Source organism: Amblyraja radiata, chromosome 3 (genome assembly GCF_010909765.2).
Source record: "Amblyraja radiata isolate CabotCenter1 chromosome 3, sAmbRad1.1.pri, whole genome shotgun sequence".
In the NCBI taxonomy this organism is placed as follows: domain Eukaryota; kingdom Metazoa; phylum Chordata; class Chondrichthyes; order Rajiformes; family Rajidae; genus Amblyraja; species Amblyraja radiata.
In genome coordinates this window covers 66,493,294-66,516,529 of record NC_045958.1, presented here as the reverse complement: position 1 = coordinate 66,516,529, position 23,236 = coordinate 66,493,294, and the positions used below count along the sequence as shown (strand labels likewise).

At 42.3% G+C, this 23,236-nt stretch overlaps 1 protein-coding gene across 1 annotated transcript in view; it reads left to right on the top strand.

Annotated features, from left to right (window-relative positions):
• gldc (glycine decarboxylase) overlaps nt 1-23,236 on the top strand; it is a 147,513-nt gene that overhangs the window by 84,865 nt on the left and 39,412 nt on the right. Inside the window, exons 8-16 of the mRNA XM_033017964.1 lie at nt 298-394; nt 3,472-3,577; nt 3,658-3,797; nt 7,212-7,292; nt 11,169-11,266; nt 14,924-15,008; nt 15,104-15,145; nt 16,317-16,459; nt 21,386-21,461. Coding sequence (XP_032873855.1) covers nt 298-394; nt 3,472-3,577; nt 3,658-3,797; nt 7,212-7,292; nt 11,169-11,266; nt 14,924-15,008; nt 15,104-15,145; nt 16,317-16,459; nt 21,386-21,461 — 868 coding nt within the window. The remainder of the gene's footprint in view (nt 1-297; nt 395-3,471; nt 3,578-3,657; nt 3,798-7,211; nt 7,293-11,168; nt 11,267-14,923; nt 15,009-15,103; nt 15,146-16,316; nt 16,460-21,385; nt 21,462-23,236) is intronic.

Sequence of the window (23,236 nt, the reverse complement as noted above, 5' to 3'; positions counted from 1 at the left end):
TTTCTTCTCAGCTGTCATCAGGCAACTGAACCATCCTATCAACAACTAGAGAGCGGTCCTGAGCTGCCATCTACCTCATTGGAGACCATCGGTCTATCTTTAATCAGATTTCACTGGACTTTATCTAGCACTGTACGTTATTCCATATATCTGTACACTATGGATGGCTGGATTGTAATCATGTATAGTTTTTCTGCTGACTGTGACTGGATAGCACGCAACAAAATACCTTTCCCTGTTCCTCGGTACACATGACAATAAATTCAACTAAACTTTGCAACTGGTTATATTGTGCAGGGATGCTGCAGGAAAGGAGGTGTATCGATTGGCACTACAGACGAGGGAACAGCACATCAGGAGAGATAAAGCCACCAGCAACATTTGCACAGCTCAGGTAAAGTAGTCCGTTCTTTCAACACCAACATTAACATGAAATGTGCACATGATTTGAAATCAAACAGAATAGGTACAGCACCTTTTTTTCCCTGAGTATTCTATCGGTTCAACATAATGGTGCTGAATGGAAATAATATTGGCTGGACTGTAATTTAAAGAAAGCTTTGGGTTTATCAATCTTCATATTCAATGATGAAAGGCTTGCCTACTGTCGTAAATAACCATGATGCCTACAATATTGTATTGCGCAAGTGCAGAGTTGTAACTATATTAATGTAGCTAAAATAACTAAAGCTGATCTGTGGCACTAAAGTCAATAAGTAATTGAATTGTGACCATGGGTTAAAAGGAAAACACTATTTACGAACAATTCTCCAAGGCCCAATTATGTTTTCAGATTATCTCACGGATATTTATCTTTTCTTTCCAGTTCAACAATACTCTCTGCAATGATACAACCTCTGATTCAGTATAGGCATTGATGCACCCCAGTGCCTGCTGTGTATCTTGAAGGTGGTAGAAAACAGGGGTTGATTTTGTAGTGATTGAACCTAACATTGAAAGGTTTGTCTTGTATCTCACAATAAAACCATTTTCTATACATTGACCAAACTGAGACCCTGAGAGTGATGACGGTGACCAACTAATTGTAGCATGTCTAGAGTTACAATCCTTCAGCACTGCCTCCAAAAGAAGAACAGTTGTTGGCAAGTGGGGGTGGAAGGAGGAGCAGGAAATATGACAAACGTTATCATGAGGTACAAGCTAATTTAATCACTGCAAAATCAGTTTTAATTCTACTTTCAAAATAGAGAGGGCACAGATTGCATCATCAATACATGGGTTGATTTATTTTGAGCCAGTTTATAATTTTGCAAAGGAGATTGTGGAAGTGGAAAGGAGGATGAATACTTCCAGTGAAGGAATCTGAAAATAAGCGTGCCTTAGCAACTGGCAACGAGAAGTCATTCCTCAAAATAGTATTTTTCTACAGTCTGTGTTATAGGGATCTTTATTACTCTTAATAAATTTACCTTGCATATATTCCACAGTTTGCTCTTTATAAAAATTGAAAAAATGTTTTTATCTCTGTAAAATTCTTCACACTGCCTGCAGATTTTCTTTTGGCTCACAGCAATGGAGCAGTGGATTAAGTTATAAACATCCAAAGCCTGGATTATGATGGCAAATGTACCTTTCATTATCAAGCAATGGGAGTTTCTTTGGGGACCATTTTAATGAAGAAATTACAACTCTGTAGGCGTTTGTAAATGTTTTTGACTATATTTGATTATTTAAACTTATTTTCACTACTAAACATAAAGGTATGCAAAAGAGTAACCTGGATACACAGAAACTAACATAGAACAATACACCATAGGAATAAACCCTTTATGGCCCGTCACCTGTGATTGTTTAGGCAACACAGGCGACTAGACTGTTGCCACATGTTCGCCAGTGTGTCGCCTGTATGGCCGTGAGTAGTCTCCTCAGTGGCCCAAAGAGTCGTAGCGTTTTTCTGGTCGCCGCTAGATTTTGAAATGTTCAAAATATTTTGGCGAAAATCGGTGACAGTGGGCTTGACGGCAATGAACGTAGCTTGACTTCTCCTGACGTAGGTGCTCGCCAGGATGGCGTAGGTTGTCGCCAGGATGACGCATGTTGTCGCCGGTGCTGACTTCGTTGAATTCGATTGTCAACCTACTTCAACCAGCGACTGAATTGTCTGAAGTTATCTTCGGTTGTCGCCGACAGGGTCATAGCTTGTCGTAGCTTGTCGCGGGTGGACGTAGGTTGTCGTAGGTGTGGTCGTAGGTGGACGTCCTAATGGGTTGCCGGTTGTCGGTAGCTTGCCGTCGACTAGGTGGTAGGTTGTTGTAGCTTGTCGTAGACATCGTCATAGGGGGGTCCAGTCGGCGGTTTTTCGGCAACCTGCTACGACTATGGCAGTCGCCGAAAAAATCGGGCAAATGGGACGGGCCCTTCAGGCCCATTGTGCCTGTGCTGAACATAATGTCAAATTAAACCAATCTCTTCTGCCTGCACGTGATCCAGATACCTCCATTCCCTGCATATTTATGTTCCTGACAAAAACCTTTCAAACTCCACTTTTGTATCTGCTTCCTCCACCAGTCCGGTCAGCACACCTACTATTCTCTGTGTAATTAAAAAAAACTGGCCCCACACATCCCCCTTAAATAATTTCCCTTCTCAACTTAGTACTATGTTTTCTAGTATTTTACAACTCCAACCAGGGAAAAGAAATTCTCACTGCCTACTCTATCTATGCCTCTCATACATGTATATAATTCTATCAGTTATCCCTGCAGCCTCCGAAGCTCCAGAGAAAATTATTTAAGTTTGTCCTACCTCTCCTTATACCCAATACCCTCTAATCCATGCAGTATTCTGATAGATTTATTCTGCAACCTCCACATGCTTCCTGTTTATGGGAGACCAGAACTGTACATAATACCCTAAATGCAAGGTAACCAAAATTAAATTCTCTTCCAAATGCGAGTAAATCCTTCCGCGAAGAATCCTCTCCAACGGCTTTCCTACCACTGATGCGAGGCTCACCAAGCTATAATATTCTGGATTATCCTTATTTCCCTTCTTAAACAAAGAAACAACATTGGCTCCAGAAACACCCTGTTGTTTAGAGAGGAAACAAAGATCTTCATCAAGACCCCAGCTAAACGTTATTTTTAAGATTACTTAATCCGTTCCTATCTGTATTGCTATAACTTGCTGATTTTTTTTGTTTGCATTCTACTTTCATATGTTTTCAGCAGTGTTTTACTGCAAATGTATTCAAATATATTGCAAAAATGGCATGTTGCCATTTAAATCACCCTTGTTCTAGTTTTATCAATCTGAATTTGGGGGAAATTGACGTAAACCTCTGAAATATATAAAGCTGAGGAATAACAGTTAGAGAAAATGAGCCTAGATCCAAAGATTTTGTGTAATGATCATTTGGAATGTAAGATTTGTGTTTCCCTAATCAATTTGTGTTTGGCATATCTTGTAGCTGGAGTTGTAATGTACTTTGCTCCTTCTGTTTACATTTAGGCACTTTTGGCCAATATGGCTGCAATGTTCGCTGTTTATCATGGCCCTAAGGGACTGAAACACATTGCAAAAAGGGTACATAATGCCACGTTAATCTTAGCTGAAGGTAAGATTTATTAATGACAGTAAAATTTGGTTTAAAACCTGTCGATCAATGCACGTCTGATCTAAACTCTTTGTAATCAGGTTTGAAACGTGCTGGGCATAAAATACAGCACGATGTATTTTTTGGCACACTGAAGATTCACTGTGGTGTGGCTGCTCAGGAGATAGTTAGCAGGGCCAGCCAACGGGAGATAAACCTCCGAGGATATGGTGACTCCGTGGTGAGTTAACTTTTAGTTATGATTTTACTTTCTGATGAAGAGTCTTAAAACCACTCTTCCTAGAACACCTGACATATTACTATGTTATTTTGAGCACCAGCAGAATTACATAGAAACATAGAAAATAGGTGCAGGAGGAGGCCATTCGGCCCTTCGAGCCAGCACCGCCATTCATTGGGATCATGGCTGATCGTCCCCTATCAATAACCCGTGCCTGCCTTCTCCCCATATCCCTTGACTCCACTAGCCCCTAGAGCTCTATCTAACTCTTAAATCCATCCAGTGATTTGGCCTCCACTGCTCTCTGTGGCAGGGAATTCCATAAATTCACAACTCTCCAGGTGAAAAAGTTTTTTCTCATCAGTCTTAAATGACCTCCCCTTTAATCTAAGACTGGCCCCTGGTTCTGGACTCGCCCATCATTGGGAACATTTTTCCTGCATCTAGCTTGTCCAGTCCTTTCATAATTTTATATGTTTCTACAAGATCCCCCTCATCCTTATAAACTCCAGTGAATACAAGCCTAGTCTTTTCAATCTTTCCTCATATGACAGTCCCGCCATCCCAGGGATCAATCTCGTGAACCTATGCTGCACTGCCTCAATAACAAGGATGTCCTTCCTCAAATTAGGAGATCAAAACTGTACACAATACTCCAGATGTGTTGTCACCAGAGCCCTATACAACTGTAGAAGAACCTCTTTACTCCTATACTGAAATCCTCTTGTTATGAAGGCCAACATTCCATTAACTTTCTTCACTGCCTGCTGTACCTGCACGCTAACTTTCAGTGACCGGCGTACAAGGACACCCAGGTCTAGCGGTACCTACCCCTTACCTAACCTAACCCCATTGAGATAATAATCTACCCCCTTGTTTTTGCCGCCAAAGTGGATAACCTCACATTTATCTATATTATACTGCATCTGCCATGCACCTGCCCACTCACTCAACCTGTCCAGGTCACCCTGCAACCTCCTAATATCCTCTTCACAGCTCACACTGCCACCCAGCTTTGTGTCATCCGCAAACTTGCTAGTGTTACTCCTAATTCCCTCTTCCAAATCATTAATATATATGGTAAACAGTTGCGGCCCCTTGCGGCACTCCACTCGCCACTGCCTGCCATTCTGAAAAGGGCCCGTTCACTCCTACTCTTTGCCAACCAATTTTCTATCCATGTCAACACCCTACGCCCAATACCATGTGCTTTAATTTTAGTCACCAGTCTCTAGTGCGGGACCTTATCAAAGGCTTTCTGAAAGCCTAGATACACTACATCCACTGGCACCCCTTCATCCATTTTACTTGTCACATCCTCAAAAAGTCCAGAAGATTAGTCAAGCAAGATTTCCTTTTCCTAAATCCATGTTGACTTGGACTAATCCTTTTACTGCTATCCAAATGCCCCATTATGACCTATTTAATAATTGACTCCAGCATCTTTCCCACCACCGAAGTCAGGCTAACTGGTCTGTAATTCCCCGTTTTCTCTCTCGCTCCTTTTTTGAAAAGTGGGATAACATTAGCTATCCTCCAATCCACAGGAACTGATCCTGAATCTATTGAACATTGGAAAATGATCACCAATGCGTCCACTATTTCTAGAGCCACCTCCCTGAGGACCCTGGGATGCAGACCATCAGGCCCACGGGATTTATCATCCTTCAGTCCCATTAGCCTACCCAATATTATTTCTCGCCTAATGAAAATTTCTTTCAGTTCCTCTACCCCCTTAGATCCTCTGTCCTCCAGTACATCTGGGAGATTGTTTGTGTCTTCCTTAGTGAAGACAGATCCAAAGTACCTATTCAACTCTTCTGCCATTTCCTTGTCGCCCATAATAATTTCACCCGTGTCTGCCTTCAAGGGATCCACATTTGACTTTGCTACTCTTTTTCCCTTAACATATCTAAAGAAGCTTTTACTGTCCTTTATATTCCTGGCCAGCTTCCCCTCGTACTTCATCTTTTCAGCCCGTATTGCCCGTTTTGTTTCCTTCTGTTGTCCTATGAAGGTTTCCCAATTCTCTGGCTTCCGGCTACTCTTTGCTGTGTTATACATCTTTTCTTTTAGTTTTATTCTATCCCTAACTTCTCTTGTCAGCCATGGTTGCCTCCTACTCCCCTTAGAATCTTTCTTCCTTTTTGGAATGAAATGATCCTGCGTCTCCTGGATTATGCCCAGAAATTCCTGCCATTGCTGTTCCACCTTCATTCCTGCTAGGATCCCTTTCCAGTCTACTTTGGCCAGCTCCCCTCTCATGCCTTCATAGTCCCCTTTGTTCAACTGCATCACTGACATTTCCGATTTAACATTCTCCTTCTCAAATTGCAGATTAAAACGAATCATATTATGATCACTACCTCCAAGCGGTTGCTTTACCTCGATTTCTCTGATCATATCTGGTTCATTGGACAACACTAAATCCAGAATTGCCTTTTCTCTGGTCGGCTCCATTACAAGCTGCTCTAAGAATACCTTGGAGGCATTCGACAAACGCTCTTTCTTGGAGTCCTGAACCAACCTGATTTTCCCAGTCTACCTGCATATTGAAATCCCCCATCACCACAGTGGCATTACCTTTGTTACATGCCAGTTTTAACTCCTGCTGCAACTTATACCCTACATCCGGGCTACTATTTGGGAGTCTGTAGATAACACCAATTAGTGGCTTCTCGCCTTTACAATTCCTCAACTTAATCCACAGTGACTACCTCATCAGTCCCTATGGTCTTCCCTCGCAAGGGACTGAATTCCATCCCTCACCAGCAGAGCTACCCCCCCTCCTCTGCCCACCTGCCCGTCCTTTCTATAGGATGTGTAACCCTGAATATTAAGTTCCCAGGCCCGATCCTCCTGCAGCCACGTCTCAGTAATCCCCACAATGTCATGTCTACCAACCTCAAACTGAGCCTCAAGCTCATCTACTTTACTTCTTATACTTTGCGCATTCATATACAATACATTAAATCCTTAGGCATCTCACCTTTAACATCGATCTCTTGGCCATACTCTCCTATCCCTTTGTGAGCTTCCTTTCCCGTTAATTCTGGGGTCATTAACCATCCCTTTACTCTCTTGCACTTAGTTCCGCACCTTTCGATCATTTGGCCTTAAGCTCGGAAATGATCTCACCAAATTTGCTTTCTTTTTTTCTCTCTCTTGCTTCCTTTCTTTTACTTTCTCTCTCCCACTTTCTTTTCTCCCAATCGCTGTCTCTATCTCTCTCTCTCTCTCCCTCTCTATCTCTCTATCTCTTTCTTGTGCTCCTCTTGCTTTCACACCATTTCCTTTCATCCATACCATCTTTCACCCAATTTTTTATTTTTTGAGAAGCATGAATTATTTGACTAAGCTTTGCGACATCTCTGCTGTGGTGAGCAGTTTTAATCATTTCTTTTCATTTGGCAGTTGGGCGTGTCCTTGGATGAAACGGTGACTGAGAGGGACTTGGATGACCTTCTTTGGGTCTTTGGTTGTGAATCATCAGCTGTGAGTAGTTTTAGATGCAATAATTAGACTGTTTCATTAGTTGTAATTGTAATGCAAATTTTGCACGTATTTACAGTACTTGAACTTGCTCTCCTCAGACACCAATTACAAGTTGCAACTTGTTCATCCCTCTTTTTTTATGCACATTTTCATGGGCTATTCCAAAGTGGTTTGTAGTTGGCACACTGTTTTTGAAATGTAGTCGCTTCTGTCGGTAATATTCGAAGCCCCTAGAAACCAGTGCAAAATAAATGATCAACTAATCAGATTTGGTGGTGGTGGCAAGGTTACTAAAAAAATTTGGATGCATGAAATATTTCAAGGTGAGAGTGGCAACAATTTAAAGACGACTAGACCAAGTGCAGACCTGTTGGGTCTGTACCTCCAACGCGCAGTGGGGGGGGGGGGGGGGGGGGGGGGTGGCATGCAGCGTCACACGCACTAACCACCCCCACACACACACTAACTACCCCCCTTGATATTATGTTAATATTACTAATTTGCTCCTTTTACCCCATTACCGCCCTATCCACTGACGCATAGGCCTCAACTCGCCGGCGCATCTAAGGAGGGGGGGGGGGGGTAGAGAGTGAGGGCAGAGAGAGAATGGGGAGAGACTGAAAGAGAGGGGCAGAGACAGATGGGCAAGAGACAGAGACAGAGGAAGAGGGGGGTGGAGGAGCAGGAGGGTGGGGGAGGAGGGGAGAGAGAGATGGGAGGAGAGAGAGAGCGGGGCTGAGGGGGGAAGGGGGGTGGGGTGGAAGGGAGAAGGGGGTTTAGGGGAGGGAGGGCAGGGTTGGTGGGGGAGAGAGAGAGAGGGGGGAGAGAGAATGAGGAGAGACAAAGAGGGGCAGAGACAGAAGGGCAAGCGACAGAGGGAGAGGGGGTGGAGGAGAGGGAAGGTGGGGGAGGAGGGGAGAGAGAGATGGGAGGAGAGAGAGAGGGGAGGAGAGAGAGGGGGGCTGAGAGGGGGGCTCCTCTCCCTTTACACACACGCACACACACATCTTACACACATCTTACACGCATCTTACTATAACGACCCTGTGGCCTGGGGGAGACTTGAGCGACAGTGAAAGAAGGCCAAAAGTGGCGTAAATTAAAATAGGTATATATTTGCGCTGAGGCCTAATATCGAGGAGTTGGCAGCCTCCAACTGGAATCGACCTTGAGGGCTCCGGTCGCAGAGCGTGTGGACTTACCATCATGGAGCTGGCTGACCTCGGAGTCTGTGGTGGCGTTGTGGCTGCGACTAGACTTCGGAGGCTTCGGCCACGGGCCCTGTGGATGGTAACATTGGGAGCTGTAACGTTGGTGACCGGCTTTCGGGAGCTCCAGCAACAACAGCAGCTTCTTCCGCCCCGAATCGTGGGGCTTGAATCGGCCCGTTTGCAGGGCCTTTCATCGCCCAGCATGGCTTAAAATGGGCCACGAGATCTACCATCGCCCGGCGGGGGCTTCAACATCGGGAGCCTCGATCGCCTCGACTCAAAACATGGGGAGGATTGTCCCCCACCTCTCAAATATGGGGGGGACATGTTACCCCTCCCCCTCCCCCCCCCCCGATAACAAGATCATGCAGGGGAATCAAGAAGACATCGGTTTAAGATGAGAAGAGAAAGATTTAATAAGAATCTGAGGGGCAACCTTTTCACACAATGGCTGGTAGCTATATGGAACAAGCTGCCAGAGGGGGTGGTTGAGGCAGGTACCATAACAACAATTAAAATACATTTGGACAGGTACATGAATAGGAAAGAATTTGAGAGATATAGCCCAAACATGGGCAGGTGTGACTAGTATAGGCAGGTGTTAGTAGCATGGGCAAGTTGGGCCAAAGGGTCTGATTCCGTGCTGTATAACTCTATGGCCCTACCGTGCTGCCAGAGGTGGTGGTGGAGGCAGATACAATATTGGTTTGCAAGAGATTTTTAGATAGAAACATGGATAAGCAAGGAATGGAGAGATATGGATCACGAGCAGGCAGAGGAGATTAATTTAACTGGGCATCATGTTCGGCATTGATATTATGGGCCGGAGGGCCTGTTCCTGTGCTGCACTGTTCTATGTTCTTAAGTTGGCCTTAGCTCCAAAAGATAACAGCATTGCCATAGAAGCGGTCACGTCATGTTGCACTGCAATCTGCACATGGATTCTGATTTCAGTTGTAGGAAAGAACTGCAGATGCTGGTTTAAATCGAAGGTAGACACAAAATGTTAGAGTAACTCAGCGGGACAGGCAGCATCTCTGGAGAGGAGATGACGTTTCGGGTCAAGACCCTTCTTTAGACTGATGTCAGGGGAGTGAGCGGGACAGAGATAGAATATAGTCGGAGTCAGTAAGACTGGTGGGAGAACTGGGAAAGGGGAGGGGATGGAGAGAGAGGGAAAGCAAGGGCTATTTGAAGTTAGAGAAGTCAATGTTCAAACTGCTGGGCTGTAAGATATCCAAGCGAAGGATGAGGTGCTGTTCCTCCAATTTGCGATGGGCCTCACTCTGACAATGTAGGAGGCCCAGGACGGAAAGGTCAGAATGGTAATGGGAAGGGGAGTTAAAGTGCTGAGCAACCGGAGATCAGGTGGGTTAAGGCAGACTGAGCGGAGATGTTCAGTGAAACGATCGCCAAGCCTGCGCTTGGTCTCGCCGATATATGTTTTGATAGTGCTGTGAATAAAATAGCAATTTTGAATGGTGGATAGAAACATAGAAACATACAAACATAGAAAATAGGTGCAGGAGGAGGCCATTCGGCCCTTCGAGCCAGCACCGCCATTCATTGTGATCATGGCTGATCGTCCCCAATCAATAACCCGTGCCTGCCTTCTCCCCATATTCCTTGATTCCACTAGCCCCTAGAGCCCTATCTAACTCTTTCTTAAATCCATCCAGTGATTTGGCCTCCACTGCCATCTGTGGCAGGGAATTCCACAAATTCACAACTCATGGTAAAAAAGTTTTTTCTCACCTCAGTCTTAAATGGCCTCCCCTTTATTCTAAGACTGTGCCCCCTGGTTCTGGATTCGCCCAACACTGTGAACATTTTTCCTGCATCTAGCTTGTCTAGACCTTTTATAATTTTATATGTTTCTATAAGATTCCCCCTCATCCTTCTAAACTCCAGTGAATACAAGCCTAGTCTTTTCAATCTTTCCTCATATGACAGTCCCGCCATCCCAGGGATCAATCTCGTGAACCTACGCTGCACTGCCTCAATCACAAGGATGTCCGTCTTCAAATTAGGAGACCAAAACTGTACGTAGTACTCCAGATGTGGTCTCACCAGAGCCCTATACAACTGCAGAAGAACCTCTCTAAACCTATACTGAAACCCTCTTGTTATGAAGGCCAACATTCCATTAGCTTTCTTTACTGCCTGCTGTACCTGCACGCCAACTTTCAGTGACCGGTGTACAAGGACACCCAGGTCTAGCTGTACCTCCCCCTTACCTAACCTAACCCCATTGAGATAATAATCTACCCCCTTGTTTTTGCCGCCAAAGTGGATAACCTCACATTTATCCATATTATACTGCATCTGCCACGCATCTGCCCACTCACTCAACCTGTCCAGGTCACCCTGCAACCTCCTAACATCCTCTTCACAGTTCACACTGCCACCCAGCTTTGTGTCATCCGCAAACTTGTTAGTGTTGCTCCTAATTCCCTTTTCCAAATCATTAATATATATGGTAAACAGTTGCGATCATTTGGTTCTTACTGTAAAATATTTGTTATTTATTGTCGACCTTGTTTCTGATCACAAATGTGAAGCAGAGTCAAAATATAACACCTGCAGTCCTATTTATGTGTTTATGATTGAATAGTTCGGCACATTTCCCAAGAGTATGATGTGTGACAATATTATTTTTTTAAAGGAATTGATCGCTGAGTCCATGGGAGATGAGATAAAAGGTATCTCGGCCACGCAGTTTAAAAGGACAAGCAAGTTCCTTTTACATCCAGTCTTCAACAGGTTGGTAAGAAGCTGAGATTGTGATCTCATGAATTGAAGTAAAACTACTGCGTAGGAGTTCAATTGAATGAGTCACATTGTAGCAGATGAAAACAAATTATTTCAATCATCATTTTTAGGTTCTTCTCTCATGCACTTTGCCTCCCTACATATCGTTGAGATGGCAAAACCCACATCTGCTCTGAGGTTGTTGCTAGCCAGATTTTCATCCTGGATGTGGTATGTACCACACCCCTGGGAAGGTAGCCAGCAGAGTGTGATGTATCGCACTCGCGCGCTGGGTTGTCCTTTATATGAGTCTGTGGAGATTCAAGCATCCAACTTCTGAGGAATTCTCTTTTCCATTCGGTCCATAAGTTATCTCAGATGGACATTTGAATTATGCAAGAAACACTTGGGATGAGAATCAATATCATCCCATGTTAGAGCCATGCAGCACAGGAACAGGTCCTTTGACCCACTATGCCCCTGCCAACTATTATGTACACATTTATATTAATTGCCTGTGGCATTGTTATGGTGCTCCTCTAGCACTGGGCCCATTCCCACTTTGTCGCAACAGAACTTGAGCCTCATATCTAGGAATGTTACAAAATGTTGAGATTTAAAAAATCAAGCCTGTAATTTATCCCATCAGATAAAGTATAAAAAGAACTTTAATTTGATACCTAATTCACTTTCTTATCTTCAGTATTAAAAAAGATATGATCATTTTCATACTCGGAAATTAGCATCTTGGTCTCTATTGCTTTTCCATTGACTTAACACAAAAGCTGTGATCAAGGACAGTCAAAAGCCCATAACTTTCTTAAAAATTAAGAGAACTGAATGAAATTTTCAGTTATTTTAGATTGAAGCATTCTGAAACAAATATGAAACATCTTACTTCGATGACCTGGATGACCTGAAATTAGTCAGTTACCTAATTGTAGCTAATTACAAAATTGACCGTTGTGACGGAAATAGTAATAAACACCCAGACTGCCTTGAAAATTAAAAAATGTGATATTCTCAAGGTCAGAACGTTAATATTATTGTATTATATGCTGTAAGTCCATAACAGACAGGTAAAGAAATTACAATTGCTAGCAAAACCAAGTTTTCTGGAGAAGGATCAGTTGCTAGCTGGTACATTGGCATATCATAATCAGTAGCATCATCATACTCCTCAGATTGTAACCAATAAGCAACTCTGTACACCTTGTTTTTCCTCAACTTTTCAATTGTGGCAGTGTAAACTAGAAGTTTTTGCCCTTCAAACCACTCATGACATGCCTTTCTGCCCACTACTTTCCCATTAAGAATGTCTTGTCGATCATCACATTTGGAGTAAATTCGGATAATCTCTGCGAATGCTGTCTAAATCAGTCTCTTTTGCTGGGCATTTGGATTGACAATGTTACATTTCTTCTTCGGAGACATCTAAAATGTAAAGAAAAAAAAAACACCGAACAGCATTAACAGAAACAAGTTATTATTTGCAGTTTTTGAAAAAAAAGGTAAAAAGTTAAACGCTAAAACAAATAGTAAATACCCAACAAAAAAAATCATATTCATCAGTTTCATCAAATCAATTAAATTCATCTAATCAATTAAATTCGTCTAAATTCAATTACTAGATTTTAACATCTATCCATTTCTTAAGAAAAGGCAAAAAAATTTAAATAGCCTAAGTATCCAAATAATAAACTGATCCCATTCACACAATAATTCACTATATAACATGATTTTTAAATCTCACTTTGTCATACATTTATATGCCAAATGGAATGTTTAATTCCCATAAATGAATCCAGAAACATCCACTCTCAAGATAATCAAAATCATTATTTTTTGCACAATACATCTGACTAAAACTGTACTCTGGATATTTAGTATGAAATTATTGATCATGGATAGACAATAACACAAAATATAGATGATTTAGATGTTCTTATGACATGATTGTGCAAAAAAATAATAAATTAGATTATCTTGATAGTGGATGTTTCTGGAATGTGATCGATTGGAATTTTGCCGTTGCCATAATTTTAAGTCCATATCGGCAGGCAAGACACGGCCGATTATTATGTGTGCCTAGAAAAGATTTTTCGCATCTTAAGATTCAAATTTAGCCACACCAAAGAGTAAAATAATATGTTAAATAAACGACATACCTTTTGTTTTGTCCTGATATTGCGATCCGTGATGTTGAAGGCGTGAAGGCCGTTTTTAGTCTCGTTTAAGTTTAATCCAGCGACGTAATCGTCCAGCAACATTTTTTTTGAAACCCGCGAACGGAAGCACGAACGATTTTTCTTCATCAGCTAGCAGCCCGAGGAAATCCCGCTCAGACAACCAATACAAACCTGCATTTTAATCCCTCCCCCCTCCCCCACCAAGCCTCCGGAATCGCACGTACTGGCAGTGGCAGATTTGTAGCGCCTCTAATGGTCGGTTTTGTAATAGCGCTATCATATCTGATAGGTTTTCTACCCATCGTGCACTTTGTGTATTTGGATGACTATCTACCTGATCTGTGTCTCTCATAGTTTTATAAATTCTTATCAGGTCACTCCTGAGCTTCCGACACGCCAAAGAGAATTATCCGTTTGTCCACTGTCCATTCTCTCATTATAATTAATACGTTATAGTCCCAGCAACATCTTCTGCACACTCGTCAAAGCTTCCACATTGTTGATGCAAAGCAGAGACCAGAATTGCACACAATGCCTTTAACGTGGCCCAACCAAAGTTTTATAAAGCTGTGACGTGACTTCCTGACTTATACACTCAATGCCCCTACTAATGATGGTAAGCACACCATACACCTTCTTTATAACCCTCCCTGAGGGATCTTGGGTATGTCAAAAGCTCCCTGAAACCAGCTATACAAGTATATAGGGCAGTACCTTCATTATTGCTTCTTAGGGTCTGGCCATTTACTCTATACTTTCCCCTTACATTTGACCTCCCAAAGCACAATACCTCACCCTTGCCCAGATTAAACTCCATCTGCCATTTCTCAGTCCATATCTCCAACTGATCTATACCCTGCTGCATCCTTTGACAACCATCTTCAATACACACAACCTCGCCAATTTTTGTGTTGTCTGCAAACTTTCTGATCAGCCCATCTGCATTTTCATTCAAATAATTTATATCTATATCACAAACAACAGAGATGCTTACACTGTCTTCTATGGAAGTCTAGTTTTTAATCCAATCTACCAAGTCGCCATGGATTCCATGAGGCTTGTGGGTCAGTCTACCACGAGGAACCTTGTGAAATGCCTTACCAAAGTCTATATGCCCACCATCAACTATCTCACCCTCATCGAACATCATCGTCACCTCCTCAAAAACTTAAATCATAAGGTCATGTGATAGGAGCAGAATTAAGCCATTCAATCTTGGCGGATCTATCTCTCCTTCCTAACCCCATTCTCCTGCCTTCTCCCCACAACCCTAAATTGAGTTCATAAGACACGACCTGGCATGCACAAAGCCACGCTGACTGTCCCAAATTAGTCCATGATTTTCCAAATGCTACGTTCTACTTAAACATAATTTATTATTCTGCCTGAAGCATATGGTTCTGAAGTCAGTTAGGTTAATTTTATCATTTGTATATAATTGGCTCGTTCAGGTATTTCATTGTTGACTTATACTTTTCAGTTACCACTCGGAAACAAATATTGTCCGGTACATGAAGAAATTGGAAAATAAAGATATTTCACTAGTTCACAGCATGATTCCTCTGGTGGGTGATCGTTACTTTTACATTTTTGTCCACTGCTATATGTTTCTTCAGATTTTATTTAGTCTTCATTACTCGTGTTTCCTCTCTTTGACCAGGGGTCTTGCACTATGAAGCTCAACAGTTCCTCAGAACTCACGGTAAGTTTGCTAATTCTTTAATCCAACACCAGTAATGGTTATCTGTATCTCCTGAAGTTGATTACGATTTTAATGGCTGTTCAGAATAACACAGTATAACTATCACACCTAAGAGGGCAGAGTTGCTTAATTCAAAAAACTAAAAGCTGGAGGAACTCAGCAGGTAAGGCAGCATCTGTGGAGGGAATGGACAGAAGTTTCGGGTTAGGATTCCTATTCAGACCGAAACATCGTCGCCTGTTCATTTCCTCCACTGATGCTGCCGACCCAGTGTGTTGCTCAAGATTTCAGCATCTGCAATCTCTTGTGTCTTCATTCTGCTGCCTAATTCGTGGATGCTTTCAAAGTGGTGAATATTCAGTCATCTTATGCTTATAGTCCGGGCTTTCTTACTGATAGTTGGGTCTGGAAATTTGGCTGCCCAGATGCTGAATAACCTCCAAAGCCTCCAGTACGATAGATAAAAAGATCTAATTTGGCCTCATTTGATAAAGAGCATCAAATCTATGTGCATTGAATTTACACGGAACAATTATTGGAATTTTTCAATTGAACTACCTCAAGCTTGTTTTAGATTTTAGGTTTATAGCTGCTGGCTGGCCACATTTAAATGCAGTCCTCAAAAGTGAGGATATTAAAAAATATATATTTTTAGGATTTTCAGCAGCTAATCGACTGTGAACTGCACTGTCATGTGGCATATGTGAAGTGGTCCTCTCATTCATCGCAATCATCCTCGTTTATGGATGCTCTATGTTAATGTGAAGCCGCTGCAGTAAAATGTTGAGTGAAAGTTGGAATGTTTGTATCACTAGATTCTTGTGGGCAAAGATAGTTGTCAATTTGATTTGACATTGAATTATCACGATGGCCTCTAGAGAGGTTCACTGTTGATCAATGGGAAGTGTAGTTTCACTGTAACATTACTAAATCATCAAGCTTGCAACAACTGAATCTGCAGCTTCACACTAGCCAGGACCTTCCATGAAGGTCCAGCTGATGTGCACTGAAAATATCAATCTTAACCTGGATTATCTGTTGACACAGCTAGTGGCTAAAACTGTCATGAACCCTGTGAGCCAATCATTAATTTGCAGTTTGAAATGTAAGATGCATGTTTTTTATAATGGACGTTGTGTTTCTTTCGTCTCATGGTTTGTATACTTTACAGCCTATCACATGGCCAGAATTTGGAAATGTCCATCCTTTTGTCCCCCTGGATCAAGCTCAAGGCTACCAGCAGCTATTCCGTGAATTGGAACGGGACTTGTGTGAAATAACAGGATATGACAAAATCTCTTTCCAGCCAAATAGGTAGGCCTACAACTCTCTGACATAACCTTTTTTGAATGTCTGGTGTAACTCCAGTGAAATAGTACTGTAATAAATACAATCCTTCCCATTTAATAATCTCTGTTCCAGGTCATTTGTTTCATGCAAATTTGCAATTTCATTTGGGTTTTAGAAAAGGCAGGGGATACCGCAATTTGTACATGCAAAGCAATGGGATTTGCATATTCTAACCTTATTAGTACTGACTCCGTGCAATTCAATGTACAAGCTTGCCTCAGTATTCTGTACCTTGGCAATCATGCCCAAATGTACTTATGGCCAGCAGTCTTCAACGGGTCATGTTGTGGCTGGAGACATACTCTGGTCTCTTTCCCTGTTTACCTAACAGATGTTCCTACACTGAGCATGTAATAAAATGATACTGATCTCTGTATAAAACCATACTTTGGACTTGTCATTTACAACTGATCTACTCTGCAAGGAACTGATTGACTTTGCTTAATTGGAATAGAACATGCTGATTTAGCACAATGCCCCCACAATGTATATTATTCAGATAAAGTGCACTTGATAAGGATGTTCATTTGTTCATTTTCTTATGGATGTGCCAAACAGAGTGAACTTTGGAAGTGATTATCCTTCTGACTAGAAATGCTGAAAGAACTGATTCTGCTGTTCATATTTTAGCAAACAAGTTTGTTTTTTCTTAGTTTTTGTTTATCGCAGGTATGTTCTTAATTATGTTTGAAAAAAATATTTCTGAAGTCTTTTTGATGTTCTGCGAAAATTGTTGCACAATGAGTTGAATATTGCTTCTCAATTTTATTTTACTGAAGGAGGCATTTTCTGTGGACCAGAGTAATCTGTCAGGTCATAGATTCAGGTGTCCTTGAGACTCTTGAAAGGCGCCCATAAATAAAATTTATTATTATTATTATTATTATAGATTACCTAGGCCTTTATCCATTCCAACAAATCCAGTGCATGAGCACCGGATAAAAATAAAAATAAAACTGAAGGCAGTAAAATATGAAAGATATTGAAAGACCATGAAAGAAACAAATACACAAAGAGCTGGAGCTACAGAATAGTGTGGTTATGAAAAGATGCAATAACCCTTCCAAGCGTTGTGGTGATGTACCAAATGTTTGCTCGCGCTGTAAGAGTGCTCTCTAACTCATTACTTTTTAGGAAGAAATTTAAATTGATTTCTTTCCCCTGGTCCGTGCCCAACAAATTCTGCTGGAGCTGCAGGTTTGTGACTGTGGAATATTCAGCTCACTCATTTCATTGTCCTGCAGACTCTTGCTGTTTGAGGGCTCACTGTGGGGAGCTAGAAGGCAGCCAGGGTGTGTGAAACCAACCCAGAAAATAGTCGCCTTCAAGAGCTGAAAGGAAAGCCAGCTTTTGTTTCCAGTGCAGTATATCATTCAAAAATGGGAACTTTCTTTCAATGGGAAAGCATTTAATGTTTTATGCTGATCCATGTACTACTGAGGTTCATGAACTCATACGGGCTCATCAGTTTCCCAAACCCTTGTCTTAGACAATAGACAATAGGTGCAGGAGTAGGCTATTCGGCCTTTCGAGCCAGCACCGCCATTCAATGTGATCATGTTCGTGAATAAAACAACAGTGCATTTTTGCCTGATAATGGCCATTTATATTTGAGGTGAGCACAAACAGCAATTTACTCACAGTTATTGCTGAAATGCTTTTCATGTAGAGTATTGAACCTTTGCATTACCTAATCTGACTGTCCATTTGAGTCCATATGTAAACAAATACAGTGTCTCCTCAGTCTAGTGTTTTTACTCTGTGCTGAATAGATATTTATATGGCTTATCTTTACTGAGCTAAAGCAGATATTTTGGGCAACTTCATGTACTGTTAACATGTGGCATTAATCTTGTGGCCTGAATTTAATTTCTAGCCTATGTCAAATATCTGTGTGGATTTCACATTCTACCTGTGACTGCGTGGGTCCCCGACCCACATGCAGGAGCCGGCCTCGACCATGCTATTCCTTCCTCCAGTTCTGTGGGGGGGGGGGGGGTCCTGTGGCGTCAGCCTATACACGGGCCACTTATGGTCGAACCCTCGTCAGGAGGTACGAGGGCGGGCACGTGACGTCATGGGCTAGACGGAGTGTCCTGATACTTAAGGTTATCTCACCTCGAGACCTTAGCAGTCAACCGGTAGCTGAGCCCAAGAGAACAAGCTCGCTCAGCTACAGCAACAATGTTAATATAGTTAGCGCACCAACCTAACGTGTCGAACCTGAATAAACGACTGTTTTAACCGGCCTGACGTCTCACCTTTATTCACCACGTTTGGTGCCGCTACAGGGTGTTCGATGGTCGGCGTGGACTCTGTAGGCTGAAGGGCTTGTTTCCATGTGTATCTTTGAGCTAAACTAAACCTATATTGGGAGACAGGTTATGATTGTCTGAGTTAGTGCACACCAGGTGAAATAGGCCAAGGTAAAACCCATCAGTATATTTAAGAAGTAAATAGTAGTGACCTTTTTTCTTACTGTGTACAATGGACCGATGCAATGATAATGTGATAGGTGGGAGCGCACCAATTGTAAGATTAATTCCCAAGTGTGTCGGGTCAATGAGACAAGATCGTAGTTTCCCAAACACCCAGAGGAAGAATGCATTATGCATTTGATGGTTTGTCCCCTGTATGTTTCTTTTAAGTACTAGAGGACCCGGTCTCTAAGTGTGCAGTTTATGTGTGATAACTATGTATATGTTGGAACCTACAGACAGGTTTTCAGCTTGGGTACAATTTTTCAAATCTGTTTTAACAATGGAGAAGGCGATACAGGGATGAAGGAGAAGGCCTGGATAGAGTGGATGTGGAGAGGGTGTTTCCAGCATTGGGAGAGTTTACGACCAGAGGGCACAGCCTCTGAATAAAAGGACGAACCTTTAGAAAGGAGATGAGAAGGAATTTCTTCAGCCAAAGAGTGGTGAATCTGTGGAATTCATTTCCACAGACGGCTGTGGAGGCCAAGTCATTGGGTATTTTTAAAAAGGAGATTGATAGGTTCTTGATTTGTAAAGGCACAAAGGTTATGGGGAGAAGGTGAGAGAATGGGGTTGACAGGGAAAAAGCCATGATCGAATGTCGGAGCAGACTCAATGAGTCGAATGGCCTAATCCTACTTCGATGCCTTACAACTGACATTCCTGTTTAGTTTGGTTTAGTTTCGAGATACATCGCGGAAACAGGCCCTTTGGCCCACCAGGTCCACGCTGTCCAGCGATCCTCGCCATTAACACTATCCTACACCCACTAGGGACAATTTTTACATTTACCAAGCTAATTAGTCAACAAGCCTGTAAGTCTTTGGATTGTGGGAGGAAACCGAAGTTCTCGGAGAAAACCCAAGCAGGGCACGGGGAGAACTCTACCGCTACGCCACCCTGCCGCCCACAAATCATGATGTTACATCACTGAACCATCAGTGCATCAGAGGGGGCGGAGACACATGGGAAATATGCATGAGACGAGAGCGGGTCCACCCCAGGCTATGAATGGCTGACCTGTGGACATCCGTACATACAAACAACTGTTTGGACGACTGCCTGTATGTTTGGGGGTATATTTGCTTGCTGCTGTGGTGCTGCAGGACTTCAGATTCAGTTTAGTTTGTTGTCATGTGCATCCGGGTGCAATGAAATTCCTTGCTGGTGAAGCTCACAGCCTCAACAGTATAACCACAGTAATGATAAATAAATTTAACTGCGGGTCCATTACAGCAGAATGGTGCAAGGTTGTAAACCAGATCTGAGTAGTTCAAACAAAATTCAAGTACAGTGATGGAATCAATGAATGAGGTAGAATTACATGTAAGAGGAGGCGGCAGCATCTCCGGGAATTGCGTGTGAAAGAGGTGATATAAAGGAACTGCAGATGTTGGTTTATACCAAAGATAGACACAAAATGTTGTTGGGTCAGGCAGCATCCATGGAGAAAGTGGACAAGTGACGCTTCGAGTCAAGACCCTTCTTTATTCTGAATGCTTAAAAGAAGGTATCTAGCTGGATGGAATGCTTGCTGTATGTAGGTCTGGTTACCTAGTATAACTGATAATTTATTGGATTGTATTGTATATTTATTTGTTGTGTTGTTGCGTTAATCTGCATGTAAAGCTGCAACAAATAAGTATTTAATTGTTCCATTGCTGGTGCATATGACAATTAAACACTCGTGCCTCTTGTAAATTGCACTAGCATGTGAGTTGGTGATGGCTTTGTAGTTAGGATAAAGGACTGAATATCCCAGTGTCAGAACTCATAGAGACCATGACAAACAGGTAAGAATAGTTCTGGCTGCAATAGATAGCCACACGAAAGATGTACAGTATATCGCACAAGTTTATTGATAATCTATTCCACATTTTCTTTCATCCTCCAATGACCAGATAATTTTGTCATTTAGCCATTCCCACTCAATCTTGAATTTCAGCAGCAACAGCACCTTCATTGATGATAAAACATTCATATTCTCAGAGGTCATGAAAGATGCTACAGAAGTTTAAGTCAATTTCTTTCTACTTTCACTTCTTCCTCTCAGTGGAGTTTGTATTCCATGAGGCAAAAAAACATATAATTAAATCTTGGAATGAAACAGACCCTTTTTTGACGGTTTCCACCCTGGGAACAGGAGATGGCCTTTTTATGGTTTTAATGCTTCTGCCTTGGAAAGAAGTGAGTCCTGGGCACTGGAGTCTGATTACTGACCTTTAAGTGGGACTTGGGTCTCTTGTAAGAGAATACTATAAAAATAACTAAAATCATCTGTTTCCTTGAAATTGAAATTGCACGCTTGTATAGTTTTGCAAGAGAAATGTTTTATTGTTTTTTTTTAAAAGCAACCATATATTGCCATGTATCTTTCTGAAATATCTCTACTTTGTTTCCTGTTGAACAGCGGTGCCCAGGGTGAATATGCAGGATTGGCAGCAATTAAGGCTTATCTCAACTCAAAAGGAGAGCATCAGAGAACTGTAAGTAACCAAGTGGATAACAACACGTTTTTGTCTGATGAATGATAAAGTGTGTGCACTTTCTGACAAGAGTCATTCAATATCAGTCAGAAGCAAAAACGTGATTATTTTTGCACTAGTACATGGTTTGTCTGTTTCGGTTGCCTTCCTCATCCAAGTAAAAAGCCATTGAGAACTTTGGGAATAAATCTGAGAATTTTTTGTTTTTATTTGCGAATACTACAAAACGTAGTATCACACTACAGCCAAGATAACACACCAGCAACTCTACTTCCTCAGAAAACGAATGAAATCAGGCGTGTCTTCAATGCTGAACCATTTCACAGATGCACAATAGGAAGCACCCTGTCAGGGTGAATCACAGCCTGGTATGGCAGCTGCTCTGCCCAAGACCACAAGAAATTGCAGAAAGGCAGGACTGCTGGACATGGTGACCTACTCCTGCTCCTACTTTAGGGTAGTGGTGCAAAGAAAGAGCAAGACAACCCCTACTGAAATTCCTCTCCACTCTCCCCTTTCCAATAGGAAAACGCCTTTAAATAAAAAGAAATTAGCTGAATTTGCCTATCTTCTGGTTGCTTTTCGGAATCATTATATCTATAAAGATTTTATCACAATATGTAAACTTCCAGAATAAGACATTGGTTCTTGTTGAAGGACTGCTTCCCTCTGGTGGTCAGCTGGGATCTGGATTCTGAACTGCATCCAGAGTACATGAGTAAACAAAATGGGAATGCTGCAGGCAGTGGAACTCCCTCTGGCACTTGAACATCTATGAATAGATAGCAGGCATTGGCAAATGATTAAAGTTATAGTCATACCCTGGAATAAATGCAGAAACTTTATTTGGGACAACTTGTTTATCACAGTAGATCTGAATTGTAATCCACAGCATAAATGGATGTTTTGCAACACTGACACATTTTGACCTGATTTTCCAGGTAGTGGATTTGAAATATGAACCTAATGTTCTAAGAACTGTTTAACTGTTCCCAGGGCAGCACAGTGACACAGCTGCTGCCTAACGCCACCAGAGACGTGTTCAATTGAGATCATTCTCCCTGTTTCTTCCGGGTGCTCTGGTTTCCTCCCACATTACAAAGACGTGCGGGTTAATTGCCACGACCGGCAGTCGCCGAAAAAATTGGCTACATGGGACAGGCCCTTTAGCTTTTCAATTCCAGGTGAAATGGGATGTCCATTGTTCTTTTTGCCCTCTTTTACTGCTTCCATTATCACTGCCACCTATCTCATCACAACTCTGAATTCATGAATAATTATGTAACTTAGTGGAACCTTCCTGATGACAGATGGCGCAATTGGGACGACAGATGGCGCAATTGGGATGACAGATGGCACAATGGGCTAAGTGTTCGGCTGGCAACCGGAAGGTAGCCGGTTCGAATCCCGCTTGGAGTGCATACTGTCGTTGTGTCCTTGGGCAAGACACTTCACCCACCTTTGCCTGTGTGTGAATGTGTGTGAGTGATTGGTGGTGGTCGGAGGGGCCGTAGGCGCAGATTGGCAGCCACGCTTCCGTCAGTCTGCCCCAGGGCAGCTGTGGCTACAGAAGTGGCTTACCACCACCGAGTGTGACTGAGGAGTGAATGAATAATGCGATGTAAAGCGCCTTGAGTATTAGAAAGGCGCTATATAAATCCCATCCATAAAATCCCATCCATTATTACTGCAAACTGTGTAATAGCCTAGCCTTGTAACAGTGGGATGGTAAAGAACTCGTGAAGTAATCCGGGTCACAAAATCGGCCCTTTAAT